Source organism: Leopardus geoffroyi, chromosome B3 (genome assembly GCF_018350155.1).
Source record: "Leopardus geoffroyi isolate Oge1 chromosome B3, O.geoffroyi_Oge1_pat1.0, whole genome shotgun sequence".
Lineage (NCBI taxonomy): Eukaryota > Metazoa > Chordata > Mammalia > Carnivora > Felidae > Leopardus > Leopardus geoffroyi.
Window position 1 is genome coordinate 52,884,608 of NC_059337.1, and position 18,632 is coordinate 52,903,239.

Consider the following 18,632-nt stretch of genomic DNA (forward strand, 5'->3'; position numbering starts at 1 on the left):
GTGTTAGTTCGAACATCCTCATCTCAAGGCAGAGTCTCACTTCTCAGCCATTGCCCTTACCTTCTAACTGGCAGAATTGTACTTTTATTTTTTAAGTTTTTAAAAATTTATTTATTTTGAGAGAACAAGCAGGGGAGGGGCAGGAAGGGGGGGGGATGGAGGATCAGAAGCAGGTTCCGTGCTGATAGAGAGCCTGTTGTGGGGCTCGAACTCACAAACTGAGATCATGATCTGAGCCAAAGTCGGACACTTAACCGACTGAGCCATTCAGGCGCTCCTAATTTTTAAAAATATTTATTTATTTCGAGAGAGAGACTGAGAGAGAGCAGGGGAGGAGCAGAGAGAGAGAGAGAGAGGGAGAGGGAGAGTATCCCATGCAGTCTCCATGCCTAGTGTGGGGCCAGACATGGGGCTTGATTCAATGACCCTGGGATCATGACCTGAGTCAAAATCGAGAATCAGATGCTCAACCTACTGAGCCACCCAGGTGCCCCCAGACTTTAAATGGTATTGCAGATCTGCAAACCATACACATGGGCATTGGGCCAGACCCTCAGCCATGTCCGTCTTGAAGCTTTAAGACAGCAAAATGAGACATGTTGAAAGAACTAGATGCCTTGAAGTTAAGCACTATTTAGGTAAACACTATAGATTTTTCTAATTGGTTTGTTAATGTTAAACATGAGAATAAGATTGAATATAGAAGTTTGCAATATTTCTTTGAATGTATGAATTGCCATTGCCAGTAAGTGAATATTTAGAGGATCCCTCAATGTCTGAGATGCTATATCATGTTGACAGATTCATGCATTGTTGATCATTAACATTTTGTGTTTTTTGTTTACAGAAACTTATTGGAGAAGTGTTTAATATTGTGAGCCAACAGTCTACTGCTCGACCTGGCTGCATTATTGAACTCGATGCAATAACCAACCAAGTAAAAACATGCTTGTGAATTGGGGATATTAATATACTTCATCCCAGAATGCTTTATTTGCATCTATTTCATTCTCAGAATAATTTTCTTGTTTAGTACTAAATGTAGCCAGCTTCTCTTGATTTCCATAATGAAAATCTAATGATTTAGGAATTACTCTCCAGTTGAATTGTACCTGTAGCCCTATTTCCTATTTAAAGGTCATTTGATTGAGTGAGGGAAACCATGAAGGAAAATACAGTACAGCTGCATAGGAGCTTGGTTAGTGGTTTCTCTTTATATTATTACTCATTTCAGCTCAGTTGATAGTTTCAGCTTTAGAGTGTTTGCCTTGTTAGGCTGAATGTTAGATATTTTATATCCAGTAGAATGCAGATGAAAGTATACATGTACTTTCTAATCACAGTCTTTTGTGTAGTCACTGTTCTTCCCAGCTACTATCTAGGAAAGAGGGAGAACCCTTCTCCCTACAGCCACTTTGTAAATTCCTTTCTAACCCTTAGGATATTTGTTTCTTCAGGATCATGTTGATGGACTAAGGGATAGAACTAATATATTCATTCTAAATAGGAAAAAAAAAAAAAGATTTTTTTGGTGAGGAAGTTAGCAATATTTTCAAACAAGGAAATGAGGAATGAGCTAATCATATTTAAAAATAAATATAGTTATGTTGTTATTTTTTCCATGATGCCTTGCATATTCTGTTGGGGAAAATGTAATAATTTCCAGCAATGAAGAGAAACTATCATGTCACCTCTTGGCAACAGAAATGTGGCTGCCAGACTCAAATTACTAATGCCTTCAAGGAGGTCCTTAACCTGTGATTTCCTTTTTCTCTCCTCCATAGAGGTATAGGAGAAGAGTGGATTGTCTTCATTCCCATAAAGGTCTTAATTTTTAAAGGACTGGGTGTTAAAGTCATCTCCCACTTTAGCTCCTTCTCTTCAGGGGCCACTCTCACTTAGCATTATGCTTTTTACTTCATACCTGTTCAAGATTTTTTCCCCTCTAGTTGTGGTTATCTTTAACACAATGGCTGGTAAACAGCAAGCACTGATAAATGGCTTAGGCTTATAAATTACAAAGTTTAAAACTCATTCTAGGTGTGGGCCCAATGTGCTGTATGATTTTTATATCCGTGAAGACGTCACCCTTCCCTTTTCATTTATTTTTTTTTCCTTTGGGGCGGTTGCCTTTTGTTTTTATTATAAATGTGAAGGGATTTTTGGTTTCTATCTGGAGAGACATAAAAATACTATATAACTTTCATAAAAATTCTGTGGGTCAGCCTAATCTTACAGTTCTTTTATTTCTGTGTACTTTGCAAGGAGGTTGATTTCCTTTATTCTGTAAGATTTAACCCACAAGGAAGATTCATTCCTTCCTTGAAATCTGTGGCGTAGTCATCCAATTATCTTGACATACTTCCATAATAAGATTTTGCTTGGATTTAGTCTTTACTTGAATTTCAGCTCACTTTTGTGATTATAAGGAGCCATTTGTGATTATTTTTATCTTTTTTTCTGTATTGTTCAAAACCACGTTTAGCATAGCAGTAGCAGCTCACAGTGATGTGTCATCCCTCCTTTTAGAAATCCTGGTTACCTACATGTAGCTACATTAATCCAGAGATGTGTCACTCAGCTGCCTGTTATAGGGCCCCTCATAATTCCCTCTAGACAGACTGGGAATGCTTTGAGGATTTATTTGGGTTCTCAAATGGAATTAGGAAAACCAAGTGAATCCTGTACCAGTTACCTTATTACATAGTCAGCATAGCCTTCTCCAGCCAGTCACGAGACCTGATATTTTTGAGTTCCCAATTGTATAGATCACTTATGGTTGTGTGTGTGTATTCAGAAGCAGATCTGTTCATTTCTTTTTATTATTCAATTCTGCTATGGGCTGTAGCATCTTTTAAAGCAATTTTCTCTGCCCAGGTGATTAAATGATTTTTTTCCTGTTGCTTTTTCCTTTCTAATTCATCAGTTAATAAAGAATAGAAATTGTTAGATTTATTTCTTATACATTAGTGTTCTTAGGAGATGAGGGGTGGAAGATAGGGAATTTCAATGATAAAACTTCATTTTTTTTTCATATTTGTAGTGTGGCTCAAATACACAGTTGCTTCATGTGTTTCAAGAAGACTTCATTATAGGATACAAACCGCATAAGGAAGATATGGAGAAAAAGGAAACAGAAATATTTTTTCAGCCATCACAAGGTACTTTTAAAAAATAGTCTTGACTTTGATACCTTAATATTAAAAAAAATCTCCAAATTTATATTGAGTATGGATCTTTATATCAAAAGTCATCATTCATAATTTTTAGTAAATAATACCATGTGATTCTGTAAAAATTGCTTGTTTGTGAAGAAGGCATGTGAGTGAAAATTACATTTTTAAAGATAGTTTCATTGATGACCTAGATTTTGCCAAGAAAATGTTAGTTATGAAACCTAGTTTAACTGTTTTAAAAAGTAATTTTAATTGTTCAATTCTACAAGTAAATTGTTTTGATTGGTAGTAAGTTCCCTGTGGTGTCTTAAGCAAACCATTTAATTTTAGTGTAAGTATTTTTTTTTTAAATTTTTTAATGTTTATTTTGGAGAGAGAGAAAGACACAGAGTATGAGCAGGGGAGGGGCAGAGAGAGAGGGAGACACAGAATCTGAAGCAGACTCCAGGCTCTCATCTATCAGCATACAGGCCGATGCAGGGCTCAAACTCACGAATGGTGAGATCATGACCTGAGCCAAATTTGGACCCTTAACCGACTGAGCCACCCAGGAGCCCCTTAGTGTAAGTTTTTAAAAGTCCCCAATAAATTGCTATAGATCATTGATGAATATAGAATGTAAGACATTGTTTTGTATGCTATATCAGGAACCTCAGATACACTGGGAATTAAAGGTACCACCTCATAATTTCCCCCTCTGATGTGTTGTATTTGTTTTTGTGTTTCAGAAGAAAGTAGTTTTCCATAAGAGCTTTCAGGAATAGACCCCATATGATGTTTAGTTGAAACTTTATTATTTAGCTTAAAATGTTTCTTTTAAAAGTCAGAACTTTGTAATTATAAAACAGTCATGTTCTCTTTGAATGTAGAACATATTTGAACATAGAACAAATAGAATGCTTTCTTTTTGAAAGAAGGAAAGACATATTCTACTTTAAGAATACATTTTATATGATGAACATTCTTTTAGTTTACAAAAGGTTTCCAGATGTTTTATCTCATTTGGTTATAGATTGTAAGTATCTAAATGGACATATTTAATTTTCTTGGTATAGCTTGTATCACAGAAGTATATATAGATATTTCAGTACAGTATTTCTACCAAATTTATACAGTTAAGTGCCTTTTCTTTAGTGAAAAATAAGAAAGAATGAATTTTTATCTTCTATGAGGCTTACCTTAAACATATCTTCACTGCTTACTAGTAATTTTTTTCCCTTTATGTATTTTGCTTTTTATTTGAATACTTTTCTTCTTGATAAAGTTATTAGTTGTCACATTGTTTTATTTCACTGTCACTAGGGCATAAAATTACTGCTTTATAGATTTAAAACGTGCTTTTCCATAGTATTTCACCTTTACAAAGATTTAAACTCTTTTATATGCTTTCCAACAGACCTAGGTACTGTTTATCGTTCTACTTCTAACAAGAAATTTATGCCAGTCTACTAGAAAATGCTTATAGAAAGTATTTTATTATAATATTTTTAATTGAAAAACTTAAATTTAAAAATATTTTATTTCCCTCTTTTGACATTTCTTTATGTCATTGCAAAATTATGCCAAAGGATTTCCCAATGCCCTTTCTTGGTTTTCCTTTAGATGTTGTACAAAATTTCTTTGACATTCTTCTTGATTTTGAACCTATTTTTTTTTTATTTTTTTTTTCAACGTTTATTTATTTTTGGGACAGAGAGAGACAGAGCATGAACGGGGGAGGGGCAGAGAGAGAGGGAGACACAGAATCGGAAACAGGCTCCAGGTTCTGAGCCATCAGCCCAGAGCCTGACGCGGGGCTCGAACCCACGGACCGCGAGATAGTGACCTGGCTGAAGTCGGACGCTTAACCGACTGCGCCACCCAGGCGCCCCTGAAGCTATTTTTTAAAAGACTTAATAGGTAGACTTTCTTTTTTTCCTACCCCTACCTTATTTTGTACTTTCTAAGTTTTAATTAAAATTTAATTTCTTTTAATTAAGAAAAATGCCTATTACAGACAAAAGTAGAGTGCATAGTCTAAAGATTTTAAGATTTTGTTGCACTTGCTTTACCTATCTTATTTTCTTTTCCTTTGTTCCTGAATATTTTATTTTATTGTATTTTTATAAGTTTTATTTATTTGTTTTGAGAGAGAGAGAGAGCACACAAGCAGAGGAGGGGTAGGGAGAGATGGAGAGAGAGGATCCCTAGCAGGCTCCCTGCTGTCAGTGCAGAGCCCAATGGGGCTTGAACTCAGAAACCGTGAGATCATGACCTGAGCCGAAATCAAGAGTTGGATACTTGGACTGAGCCACCCAGGTGCCCCTTGAAACATTTTAAAACAAACCTACTCATCATATTGTTTCACTCCTGTGTACTTCCATATGCATTTCTAAAAATGACCTTCTTACATGAGTGCTTTTATCACATTGATAAATAACAAAATTCCTCAGAATTGTGTAATACCTAGCCCATGTTAACTTGATTCAGTTGTCTCAAAAATGTCAAAATTTATTTTTTAATTTGTTTGGATCTGTATCCAAACAAAGTTCACACATTGTATTTCATTTTTGAGAGTCTTTTAAACTAACGTGACCCCCCCCACCCATTTATAGTCTCATTATGCTACTTGATGTAGAGAAAGTTATTTTATAGCAATTTCTCTAAGTAGTTACTTGCGGTGTCATTCAAACTTTCTCCTGTAAAGTACAAATTACCTCTGTAGATTTGATTAGATCCAGGTTCAACTTCCTAGGTGAAGCTGTGTCCTTTATAGAAGGACATAAGAAAGAACATCACTTAGGATGTCTCATTTTTAGTGATGCTAAGATGCAGAAGATTCATATGGTAGGTGATTCCAGTGTAATATTTGCCAGCAATCTGCTATATCATGGTTTCTTTTCCTTTTTTTTTAATTTCTTTTTACATTTATTTATTTTTGAGAGACAAAGTGAGACAGAGCACAAGTGGAGGAAGGGTAGAGACAGAAGGAGACACAGAATCCTAAGCAGGCTCCAGGCTCTGAGCAAGCATTCAGCACAGAGCCTGACATGGGGCTCGAACCCACGAACTGCGAGATCATGACCTGAGTCGAAGTCGGTCATCCAACCGACTGAGCCACCCAGGTGTCCCTCTTTTTCTTTTTAAAAAATGTATATTTATTTATTTTGAGAGAGAGTGCCTGAACGAGCAGGGGAGGGGCAGGCAGCGAGAGAAGGAGAAGTCTCCCAAGCATGCACTGTGCTCTTAATGCAGAGCCCAGTGCAGGGCTCAATCCCATGAACTGTGAGATCATGTCCTGAGCCAAAAGCAAAAGTTGGACATTCAGCCAACTGAGCCACCCAGACACCCTGTCTACTATATCATGGTTTCTTCCATTGATGTTTTTTACTCCATTATTTCATTAAGGATTGAAAAGTTATGTTTTCCTAATCTTATCAGTTTTCATTTATTATCTGGAAAGTATTTGTAAAGAAAAGCTTTCTCTTATCAACTGAAGCTATTTGGTTACTTTGAAATACAGAGTTATTTTTAGGAAATGTAGTGTAAGTATTTCGCTCCTTCCCTTTAATTGGCAATTTCAGAGGAAGGAGTTTGTGCCCAAGTTATCAGCAGGTATTACTGATGAATATGATGTTGTTTGGTTCAAGTTGCTCCACGTTTGTCCTGAGTCCTTTTGACACAATCTCATTGTTCTTGCTAGTTTACTTTCTTTCAGGCACCATAAGTCATCCTAAGCTCAGGTTACAGATATCCTTTGCAAAAATGGAGTCATCTCTCCAAACTGTTCTTTTTAATGAGGTGTGGTATTTATTTATTTATTTATTTATTTATTTATTTATTTATTTATTTTAGCGTTTATTTATTTTTGAGACAGAGAGAGACAAAGCATGAACGGGGGAGGGTCAGAGAGAGGGAGACACAGAATCTGAAACAGGCTCCAGGCTCTGAGCTGTCAGCACAGAGCCCGACGCGGGGCTCAAACTCACGGACCGCGAGATCATGACCTGGGCTGAAGTCGGCCGCTTAACCGACTGAGCCACCCAGGCTCCCCAAGGTGTGGTATTTAGAGACCACGATTAGAGCTCTAGCAGTGCTCGTTGAGTTGTCATTGAATGTCAATGACTTGTCATTATGGATTTTCTTTCTTTCTTTTTTATTTTATTTTAGAGAGAGAGAGAGAGAGAGAGAGAGAGAGAAAGGGAGAGAATCTTAGCCAGGCTGTATGCTTAGTGTGAAGCCTGACACAGGGCTCTGTCCCACAACCCTGGGATCATGACCTGAGCTAAAATCAAGAGTCAGATGCTCAACTGACTGAGCCACCCAGGCGCCCTGGGTTTTCATTTTTAAAGACAGTTTTTGCTCAATATCACTCATAAGCAAGGAAATGCAAATCAAAACCACAATACCACCTCACACCTGTCAAAATGGCTAAAATCTAAAATATAAGAAATAACAAGTGTTGGCAAGGTTGTGGAGAAAAAGGAACCCTCATGCATTGTTAGTGGGAATGTAAACTGGCAGAGCCACTGTGGAAAAAGTATGAAAGTTCCTCAAAAAATTAAAAACAGAGCTAGCCTATGATGCAATAATCATACTACTATTTACAGAAAGAATATGAAAACACTGATTCAAAAGGATATATGCACCCCTATGTTTATCACAGCATTATTTACAATAGCCAAAATATGGAAGCAACCCACATGTCCATTGATAGATGAGTGGATAAAGAGGATGTGGTATGTGTATGTATGTATATACACACCTACATACACACATACATACACACACACAATAGAATATTTTTCAATCATGAAAAAGAATGAAATCTTGCTATTTCCAGCAATATGGTTGGCACTAGGGAGTATGGTGCTAAGTGAAATAAGCCAGTGAGAGAAAGACAAATAACATGTGATTTCACTCATAACTGGAATTTAAGAAACAAACTAACAAAGGGAAAAAAAGAGACAAACCAAGAAACAAACTCTTTTATCTATAGAAAATAGATGGTTACTAGAGAGGAGGTAGGTGGGAGGATTGGTGAAATAGGTAAAAGGATTAATAGTATGCTTATTTTGATGAGCACAGAGTATATATAGCGTTGTTGAATCAGTATATTGTACGCCTGAAACTAATGTAATATTATATGTTAACTACATTAGAAGAAAAAATATAAAAAGTTTTTGTTCTGTGTAGATCTCATTTTCGTATATGAAAAATAAAATTGTCAACAGGGAAAATTACTTCCACAATGCCTTATCATAAAAAAATGCATGAAATTTCTAAACAGTCTTTTCTATATCACCACTACTGCCCCTCCCCATGACTTTTAATTTTTTTAATGCTATTTTCATATAGGAAAATCAAGATAAATGTTACTTCAATTTTCCAAATAAGGAGTTAATGCCCCAGTTACTGTGAGGGGCATCGAGTGAAGCTGACTATGCTCTTGCATACTCTCTTCCCCTTTTGCTCTATGTCTTCTTTTCTCTCTCTCCTTCCCTCCCTCTCTCTGCCTCCCTCTCTCCCCCACTGTTTCTCTTCCTTCCATTCCTTTTGTTTTTTCTTGCCCTTCCTTTCCTTTTTCTCTTATGTGCCCTTTCTTTCTCTTTTGGTATTTTTATAAACTCATGGTTTTCTCTGTAGTCAATATGTTCTAATAAATTACATTCACTTATTCTTTGATGCTCAAATTGTCCATCTTTGACCAATAGGTATACCTTCATATTGGCTTTTGTGTACTTTTGACATAGCCTCATTAGTCTTTGACAGCTACCTAACTTTTGACATAAAAATGAAATATAATTGCTCCTAAATATCCGTTCTGCCATCTTCTTCCTAACTTGCATATATATCAAGAGATGTTTTTTAAAAGTATCTTTCTTTTAACCCAATAGAAAAATAACTTAAATAAACTTTTCCTTTGAACAATAGGGTATCGTCCACCACCGTTTTCAGAAAAGTTCTTTCTAGTAGTAATTGAAAAGGACAGCAATAATTACTCTATTCTCCATATGTGGCACCTTCATCTTAAATCTGTACAGGCATGTTTAGGTAAGTAATTGTATTATAATTGTATGCAGAGATGATAATGAAGTGAATTCATTTTACTGAATGTTTTAGGTTGATTAATTCTTTAAAATGAAGATCCAGTGAGCTATAAATTGAGTTGCTGGATTAAAGTATGGATATGCCAAGATTTTAATTACAAGATCATACATAATTGATGAAACAGGTTAATATAAAAACAAACCAGTCATGGGTGTGTTAGACATCTATTTAAAAAGTTTGATCAATTTATTTTTTTCAGTTAATATTTATTGAATTGTTCTAGGTACTCTTCTAGATACTGTTTCTATAAATCTGTTTTTACCAAAGAATTAATATTGTGCTTTTCTGTGGATTAATACACACTGCACACACAGTATACATTAGCTTTAGCATCACTCTGAGAAGCAGATTTTCTATTTATAAAAACATGATGGAACATCTGAAGCTCATAAGTAGAACTGTGTAGAATGTTAAGAAATCCAACAATACATTATTTTAGCCATGGTTTTGCTGTACACATTCATGTTAATTTCATAGCATATTAGAAAATCTGTAGTATGAAGCAAAGAAATTGATCATGGATCTTTCTTTTACAACAAACTTTTACTTTTTGAGAGATCATTGTTAAAATGAACTGCACAGATAGCCATACCAAACTGTAGCTGCTTTAAACTGGTTAACTCAGAATACTTAAGAGTTTTTAAAGGTTTTATTTTTTCTGGTGGTTATATTATTCAGCTGATTTTATACACATGAAACATTTAAAATACAAGTCAACTAATATATATTTTTTCATTCCCTTTGTAATTCACATTATAATATAACTGTAAATAGCTGTTCTAACTGGGCCATGAACTAGTGTTAGAAAAGCCAAATGATTTGATAGAAACTTTACTTGTGCCCAGTTGAGCCTAATCATTTTGAGGCAGCAGGAATCCAAAAGTTCTTTCAAAAGAAAGTTCTGAAGTTAATTCTTGGTGTTACATATTGTTTCACAAAAATGGAAGAATAGAGTGATCTTAAACCAACTTGTCAGGAAGAGAATTTTTAACACAATGGAGTTGGACACAGAACCAGGAATGGTTCTGAAGAGATTAATAGAGGTAGTAACAGATCCTTGTGGTAGGACAGGAAGAATATGATACCTTCTGTCCCCACTGTTTATGAGGGAAGTGTTCCCACTGCTATTCCCCTAAAGCCAGGGCTAGTATAGAGTTGCTTGCTTACTCTGTTTCTAATAGTAGTAGAAGGTCACAAATAAGAAGATTACAGTAGAGGCAAACAAATAATATGCTCCCTTCAACTACGACGGGAAGCATCTTCTATCTTTTGGTTCTAATGTTCACAAGAGATTTAATATAGTATATATTGTCATTCACAGCTTATACTTGACTATATCATTATGTTGAAAATCCTGGCAGAGAATGAAATTATGGGCTTTAAATTTAGATGGGGAAGGAACAGGTTTACTACCTTTCAAGTGCCAGGCACTGAGATAGATAAATACTTTATATGTGTGAGATAGATATTATCCCCAGTGTACTAATGGAATAATATTAAGTAACTTGACCAAGTCCCACGTCTAGCTTATCATAGGACCAAGTTTCAAAATCAGGTTTTCTGGCTCTACAGCCTTTGTTTTTTTTTCTTGCTCTTCTTTTCTTTCTTAGCATGAGATATACATTAGAAAATTGCCTGGTTTACAGGAAGAGGAATAATATAGTTCAACCTTATTTTGCAGATGAGAAAATAACCAGAGATGGTCAGGTGCCTTGTGTGAGGAAACATATCTAGTTAGTGGTAGAGCTAGGAGTAGTGCTTTTTTTCTGCTGAATACTGATGCAAGTTTGTAGTCTTATTCTCTTTTATGGACAATGTTTTTATATTTCTCATCTAGTGGTCTGCCATTCTAAAGTAGATGGATACATTTGCCATCCACCAGAAGCAAAAGGGGATTACTTACCATCTCTTATTAATCTACAATTAATATACAAAGCAAGCATCATCCTTGCCCTTGATAAAGTCATAGTCTAATTGGAGTAGACAGGCACACAGATAAATAAATGCAATTCACAGTGTCCCTCCCATGTATCAGAAGCACAGATAACTGAATCTGCTTAGAGATTTATATTCCATTCTAATGTAAAAGCTGGAAACTCCTGGGAAGAAGATCAAGGTCAATATCCCTTACAAAGCTAGTCAACTAATAATGTCTTAAAATTGCTTAGAACTTTATTTTTTGTGTTTGTTTCTGAAATCATCTTGTTGCAACACTTGGTAGTCAAGAGGCTGGTGTTTTAGTGTCTTCTTTGCTCCTAGCTAATTATATGGCTTTAGGAAAGTCATTATGCTCTCCAAACCTAAGTTCTTTCATCTACTATGTGAGGTAATACCTTGTTATTTCTCAAAGTTTGATTCATGATGCTATGTTTCAGAAACACCTGGGATGCTTATTAATACAGATTTTTGTGGTCTACCCCAAAACAACTGAATCATTCTTTGTGTGGTGAGGCCCAGGAATCTGCAAGTTAATAAGTTCCACCTCAAGCTTTTGATATTTTTTAAAGGTTGAAAACATTGGACTAGATAACTTGAGGTTTTTTTCTAGCTTTTACATGTGATTAAGTCTGTCTGTGTGATGGAGTTGGTGATAGTAAAATAGTTAAAAATCTGTCAGGGTAACTGAGCAAAAGTCTAAAAATTGGCCTTGTCTCCAAAGCACTTTGAAAAAAACCATGTTTCTTAAATGATAACAATGTATTATTCTAGCTAATGTATATAGTGATGATAGTAATATATTTCATAATTTATTTTCAAAGCTAAAGCTTCAGAAGGTATTTCATCAGAGAGTCTACTTTCAGTCCCTGGACAGAAGAATGTAGACTCTTCTCCAGAAGCATCTCCTAGTGTGAGCCCCATGCCACATTCTGCATCAATTGCCAATCTTCAAACTGCTAGTAAACTTATTCTGAGTTCTAGACTGGTATATAGCCAACCTCTTGATCTCCCAGAAGGGGTTGAAGTAATAAGAGCAACACCTTCAGCAGGTAAGGTAACTTTAAGACTGGGCATTCGCAGCTCAGAGTGGTCTTCAATCGTGAAATGCACAAACCCTTCTGAAATATGTGCTATGGTGACAATTGTAATTTTCTGGTAATGACGTATATGTTTAGAAATATGTCTTTATTAGAAAGTTTTCTGTGATGAAGATAATCAGCCTGACAGAAAATGATGTAAATATTTTAATGTGAAGTTTCTTGCCTGCACTATGATTTCCTATAAATAGGAATGGTATGATAGTACAATTGTAAAGAACATATGTATTCATTTGCAGATAATCAAAACTTTTTTTTTAATTAAGCCTTTTCATTCATGTTGTGCTAATCATGTGTCACTTTTATTAAATAAGTTTGAAGAGGAATTGGCAGATACTTTGGGGAAAAAATGTAGGATATGAGATTATAGTTTGGCTAGCCTAGAATGATACTGAATTTAACAAGGTGGATAAGACAATTTGGAGGGAAGGTATATTTAAAATGATCTGTCACTTGTAGAACCATAATTGAAGAGTTCCTAGAATAGTATTTTTTGGGAACTAAAATTGGAGGGTCAAGCCTATTCCAGTTACTGGTGAATGATTTTGAACATGAGGGTTCTTTTATTCATCCATAAGATAGGTTTGAATTCAGAGTTAGAAAGATGACATTAATGGTTTACTCTGGGCTTTTGTGGCTGGTGCAGATATGGGCCAGTTTTTGAATCTTTCATAGTATTTGGAAAGTTTGGGATGTACTCAAAATAAGTTTATTGGAATTGATAAAAATAAATTCTGTTTTGTAGGGGCTTTATAAAATGTTTTTAAATGTGTTAATTGGCAGTAACACTCCAAGGAAAGTAGTAACATGACCCCTACTATTTAGATGGAACAGGCTCAGATGTTTAAGTGGCTTTCTCACTGTGCAAAGGTATTGATAGACCAGAACTTGAATCCAGGTCTTCTGAACCCAGTCCTTATCACTGTTACTCCTTAGGTTATAGTTGACAGTGGATGTGTGGTGTTAGCCTTCAGCAGTCAGGAATAAATATGAGGATTCTGGTTCACTGTTAAGAGAATATGAATTAACCCTGGTAAAAATGGTGAGATCTAGCAGTCTGTTTAGCTGTCTGAAAACATTTTGATGGTAGGGGTATATCGAGGGTCTGGATTATTCGAGGGCAGGTTAGGGACATTTGAATGGGAAATTGTAATGACTACTTAAGAATCCACGCGGAGAAAGATACCGTATGTTTTCACTCTTATGTGGATCCTGAGAAACTTAACAGAAGACCATGAGGGAGGGGAAGGAAAAAAAAGCTAGAGAGGGAGGGAGCCAAACCATAAGAGACTCTTAAAAACTGAGAACAAACTGAGGGTTGATGGTGGGGGGGAGGGAAGAGAGGGTGAGTGATGGGTATTGAGGAGGGCACCTGTTGGGATGAGCACTGGGTGTTGTATGGAAACCAATTTGACAATAAATTTCATATTTAAAAAAAATCTATGATGAAAGGGGAAGCTGGGTGGCTCAGTTGGTTAAGCTTCTGACTTCAGCTCAGATCATGATCTCATGGTTCGTGAGTTCAAGCCCTGCGTCGGGCTCTGTGATTACAACTTAGAGCCTGGAGCCTGCTTTGGATTCTGTCTGTCTGTCTGTCTGTCTCTCTCACTCTCTGCCCCTCCCCTGCTCTCTCTCTCTCTCTCTAGAATAAAATAAACATTAAAAAAGTTGAAAAAAAAGAATCTGTGATGAAAATGATTAAAAATGGAGACTGAATTCCAGTGAAGGCGTATATAAATTATAGCAGATAACAGATTTAGTGATTAAGGATTGATTTGTTTTATTGTGTTTGAATTTTATTTTAATGGAATATTCACCTCATTTAAACGTAATTACCTAAAAACTGATGATTATTGCATATTTTTATTTCACCACTGGACTGTTTAAGCTTCATATAGATACTTTAGCCAGTGGACATTTAGTATAAAGCCCTAGTTAAGGGGAGTTTGCAGAATTATGAAGAAGCTTATAGTGGCTTTGGATTTATCACATTCTAGAACTTGATTATTAGCATTTATTTTATGGTTCTATTGTCATGACTATCTGATTTTTCTTTTTTAAGGCCATCTGAGTTCTTCTTCAATTTATCCAGTATGCCTCGCACCTTATTTAGTGGTTACAACTTGTTCTGACAATAAAGTACGCTTCTGGAAGTGTAGTATGGAAACCAGCCTGCAATGTAAAACTGATGAGAAGGAAGCTTACCATTGGAGGAGATGGCCCTTGATGAATGATGAAGGAGAAGATAATAGCAGTACAGTGAGCATTGTGGGAAGACCAGTTGCTGTTAGCTGTTCATACACAGGTCGCCTTGCCGTGGCTTACAAACAGCCTATCCACCACAATGGTTTTGTTTCTAAAGAATTTTCCATGCATGTTTGCATCTTTGAATGTGAATCTACAGGAGGATCAGAATGGGTTTTAGAACAAACAATTCATCTTGATGATTTGGTCAAGGTTGGGAGTGTGCTTGATTCAAGGGTCAGTGTTGACAGTAACCTATTTGTGTACAGCAAATCAGATGCACTTTTGAGCAAGGATAGATACCTTATTCCGAATATCAAACATTTAGTACATTTGGATTGGGTATCAAAAGAAGATGGCTCCCACATTCTCACAGTGGGTGTTGGCGCTAATATCTTCATGTATGGGCGGCTTTCAGGAATTGTGACTGAGCAGACCAATAGTAAGGATGGAGTAGCTGTCATTACTTTACCACTAGGTGGTAGTATCAAGCAAGGAGTTAGGTCAAGGTGGGTTCTTCTTAGATCTATAGACTTAGTGTCTTCTGTGGATGGTACACCTTCACTGCCTGTTTCTCTCTCCTGGGTGAGAGATGGGATATTGGTGGTAGGAATGGATTGTGAAATGCATGTATATGCACAGTGGAAGCATGCTGTCAAATTTGGAGACATTGAAGCTGATAGTCCCTATGCAGAAGAGACAGTAATACAAGATCATTCTGCCTTTAAATCTAATATGTTGTCAAGAAAAAGCATCGTTGAAGGAACAGCTATTGCTGATGATGTTTTTTGTTCACCAACTGTAGTTCAAGATGGTGGCTTATTTGAGGCTGCACATGTACTTTCACCTACTCTCCCACAGTATCATCCAACTCAGCTGTTAGAATTGATGGATTTAGGGAAAGTTAGAAGGGCTAAAGCTATTCTCTCTCATTTAGTAAAATGTATTGCAGGTGAAGTTGCAGTAGTTAGAGATGCTGATGCTGGAGAAGGAACTAAGCGACATCTTTCCCGAACCATTAGCGTTAGTGGCAGTACAGCAAAGGATACAGTCACCATAGGAAAGGATGGTACTCGAGATTATACTGAGATAGATTCTATTCCTCCACTACCATTATATGCACTGCTTGCTGCAGATCAAGATACAACCTACAGAATTTCAGAAGAAAGTACAAAAATACCACAGGGCTATGAAGATCCTACCAAAAGTGAACCAGAAGATCAGTATTCAGAGCTGTTCCAAATCCAGGATATAACAACAGATGATATAGATTTAGAGCCAGAAAAGAGAGAAAACAAGTCAAAAGTAATAAATCTTTCTCAATATGGACCTGCTTACTTTGGCCAAGAACATGCTAGGGTACTTTCAAGTCACCTTATGCACTCAAGTCTACCAGGCCTTACCCGTTTGGAGCAGATGTTCCTTGTAGCTTTGGCTGATACAGTGGCTACCACCAGTACCGAGCTTGATGAAAACAGAGATAAGAGTTATTCAGGTAAAAATTCCCACTAAAATTTATTAAGTTATGAATAGAACCATTTGTATAATTTATATAGTGACTCACGTATTAAATTGCAGTCTTTTTATAACCTTGCAGTGAAAAGGCTTCTCTAGCTAACAGTTACTGTTAAATAATATGATTAGTTGTAAAAGAAAAGACAGTTGGGGTAGGCTGTGACTTGCACATGATTTCATGAATTTTGATGTCTTTGTGTGTGTTCTTGTATGAGTTTTTACTCTGAAAGTTTTGTGTGATTTTAGATATATGTAGTCTTTTGTTTTTTCAAACATATCGACTCCTGTGACTTATTTTAATTTTTATTTACTTTTAATAATAATAATGGACCATTTGTTAGTTTTACTATTGAACCATGAGACTTACAGGGACCATGAACTCAACCGTTTCTAGGTATAAATATTTTTTTACAATTACTTAATTTCTCCAAAAAGTCTCTTGAGAAGGAGGTTTTATACGTTTTACTATAATGTGTGTCTTGATTAATTTGCTCTAAACCAGAACATTTTTGGCTGTCTCCTGAAACTAGATTCCATTCTCTTTTATGCAGATAGTTGAATTATAAATGATGGCATTTGTGTTGATTATAAATGATGGCATTAGCAAAGGAAACCGAAAATTATTGATCATTCATTCATTCAGTAAATATTGTGGAGGAGTGAACAATGGCTATGTGCCAGGCACTTTATGTACTTTATCATACTTAATTATCACAACAATCTTCTGGTAGGTAGCTATTATTATACTAAATTTTGTAGATGAAAACACTGATCCTTAGGGAGATGAAGTGACATATGAGATCACACAGGTAGTAAGTGGCAGAACTGGGGTTCATATGTGGATAAATCATTGCCTCCCAGCCTGTACCCTTACTATTTCACAAGATTTCTAAATTTGACGGTAAAAGACTGTTCCTCAGAGCTACCTGGAATATCTCTCTTCATATAGGTTTATATACTTAAATCTCCAAAGTTTTCTCTTCATAGATTAAAATAACTAGAGACCTTAGGTTTTTCTATGACCTATTTTCTAAACGTGTTAATTTTAAAAATTCTGATTATTATGATAAATTGTGTGCAATAGAGCAAGCTTCTCCCCAGAATAGCCTTAAGCCTTTGTTGAAAATTTAATATACATTAGAATTTTTACTCTGGGATATTAAGAAGATAAATATGCCACAATCCATGAAAAACAGTTTAAACTTTCGGATACAAAACAATATGATTGGCTAGGCAGTGTAAAAATGGCTCTTCCTGGTTACAGTGGACTTTCATGAGGTAGATAAGGCAAGAATTAATGTCCCATTTCACAGGTGGGAAAGTGAAGCTCAGAGTTTAAATATGTTGCACATCTCAGTGAATAGATTCTAAGTAAATGGATTCTTTTAAATGGAATTAGAGGCATTCCTGACTCTGTTTTCTTTCACACCCCATATCCAGTCTCCTGACAAATGCTACTGGTTCTTTCATATCCAGAATTCAGTCATTTCTCACCACCTCTCCTGTTAACACTCTGGTCCAGGTCACTGTCACCTCTTGCCTGGTTATTGACGGTCTCCTAAACTGCCTCAGTCTTGTCACCTCAGTCTGTTCTCACATAGGATCCAGTGATTAATCACATTTAATCTCTCTGGTGCTCAACATACATGAGTGGCTTGCTATCTCACTTTAGACTAAAAGCCAGAGATCCCTGTGTGACCTGTGTTCATTTTCATTCTACTACATTGACCTCCTTGCCAATGTACAAAGTACACTACACACATTCCTGTCTCAAGGTCTTTGCACATATTGTTTCCTCTGTGTAGAATGCTCTTTTTCCAAATTTATGCCTGGCTCATTCCCTTACCTCATCAGATTTCTGCTGAAACATCATCTTCTTGGAAAGTTCTTCCCTGGCTATACTTGATAAAATAGAACCTTCTTACTCCAGTACTCTCTGTCAAACCTACTTTTTATTTCTCTCTATAGCATTAACTTTCCACCAGACACTTTTTGTTTGTTGTTTCTGTGTCCTAAAATATAAGCACTATAAGAGGAAGGATTTCCTCTTACTCACTGCCAAATCCCCAGCACCTAAACTATGACTCACTTGTAGTAGATGCTTGATTTGTTGAATGAATGAATGAATGAATGAATGAGTGAATGAATATAACTAATGGGAAGTAGAGCTGGAACTTGAACTTTGAGAATTTAAAACATTTTATTTTCTTCTAGAAAATATTATTTGATTCAACATTCTTAGCACTTTCTAAGTGGCAGTTACTGGGCTGGATGCTGTTAATAGTTTTGCATTGCTTTTTTCCACCAGTGGCTATAGTTTGATTAAGCTCACCATACTTTCATACCTTCACGCAACTTGTAAATAAGAGTAAGTTTGTGGAATTAGGCTAAGATTCAGCCTTAACTCTGGAAAACTAGCCTAGGGAATCAAATTTCAAATCTTTCATGGTACTATATTTCAGTTGAGCTAACCAAACTAGAAGATACTGCCTAATTAATGATAATAATGATAATAATGATATCATTTTAGATATGTAATTCCTATTTTTTAAATCTCACCTAGGAAATGCTT

The 18,632-nt window shown here is 35.9% G+C and overlaps 1 protein-coding gene across 5 annotated transcripts in view; it reads left to right on the top strand.

The window, feature by feature from the left end:
• Positions 1–18,632, top strand: part of DMXL2 (Dmx like 2) — a 152,741-nt gene that overhangs the window by 90,639 nt on the left and 43,470 nt on the right. For all 5 annotated transcript variants that reach the window (XM_045449743.1, XM_045449745.1, XM_045449742.1 and 2 more), the window contains 5 exons: positions 848–937; positions 3,044–3,161; positions 9,090–9,209; positions 12,026–12,253; positions 14,364–16,040. In XM_045449743.1, coding sequence (XP_045305699.1) covers positions 848–937; positions 3,044–3,161; positions 9,090–9,209; positions 12,026–12,253; positions 14,364–16,040 — 2,233 coding nt within the window. The remainder of the gene's footprint in view (positions 1–847; positions 938–3,043; positions 3,162–9,089; positions 9,210–12,025; positions 12,254–14,363; positions 16,041–18,632) is intronic.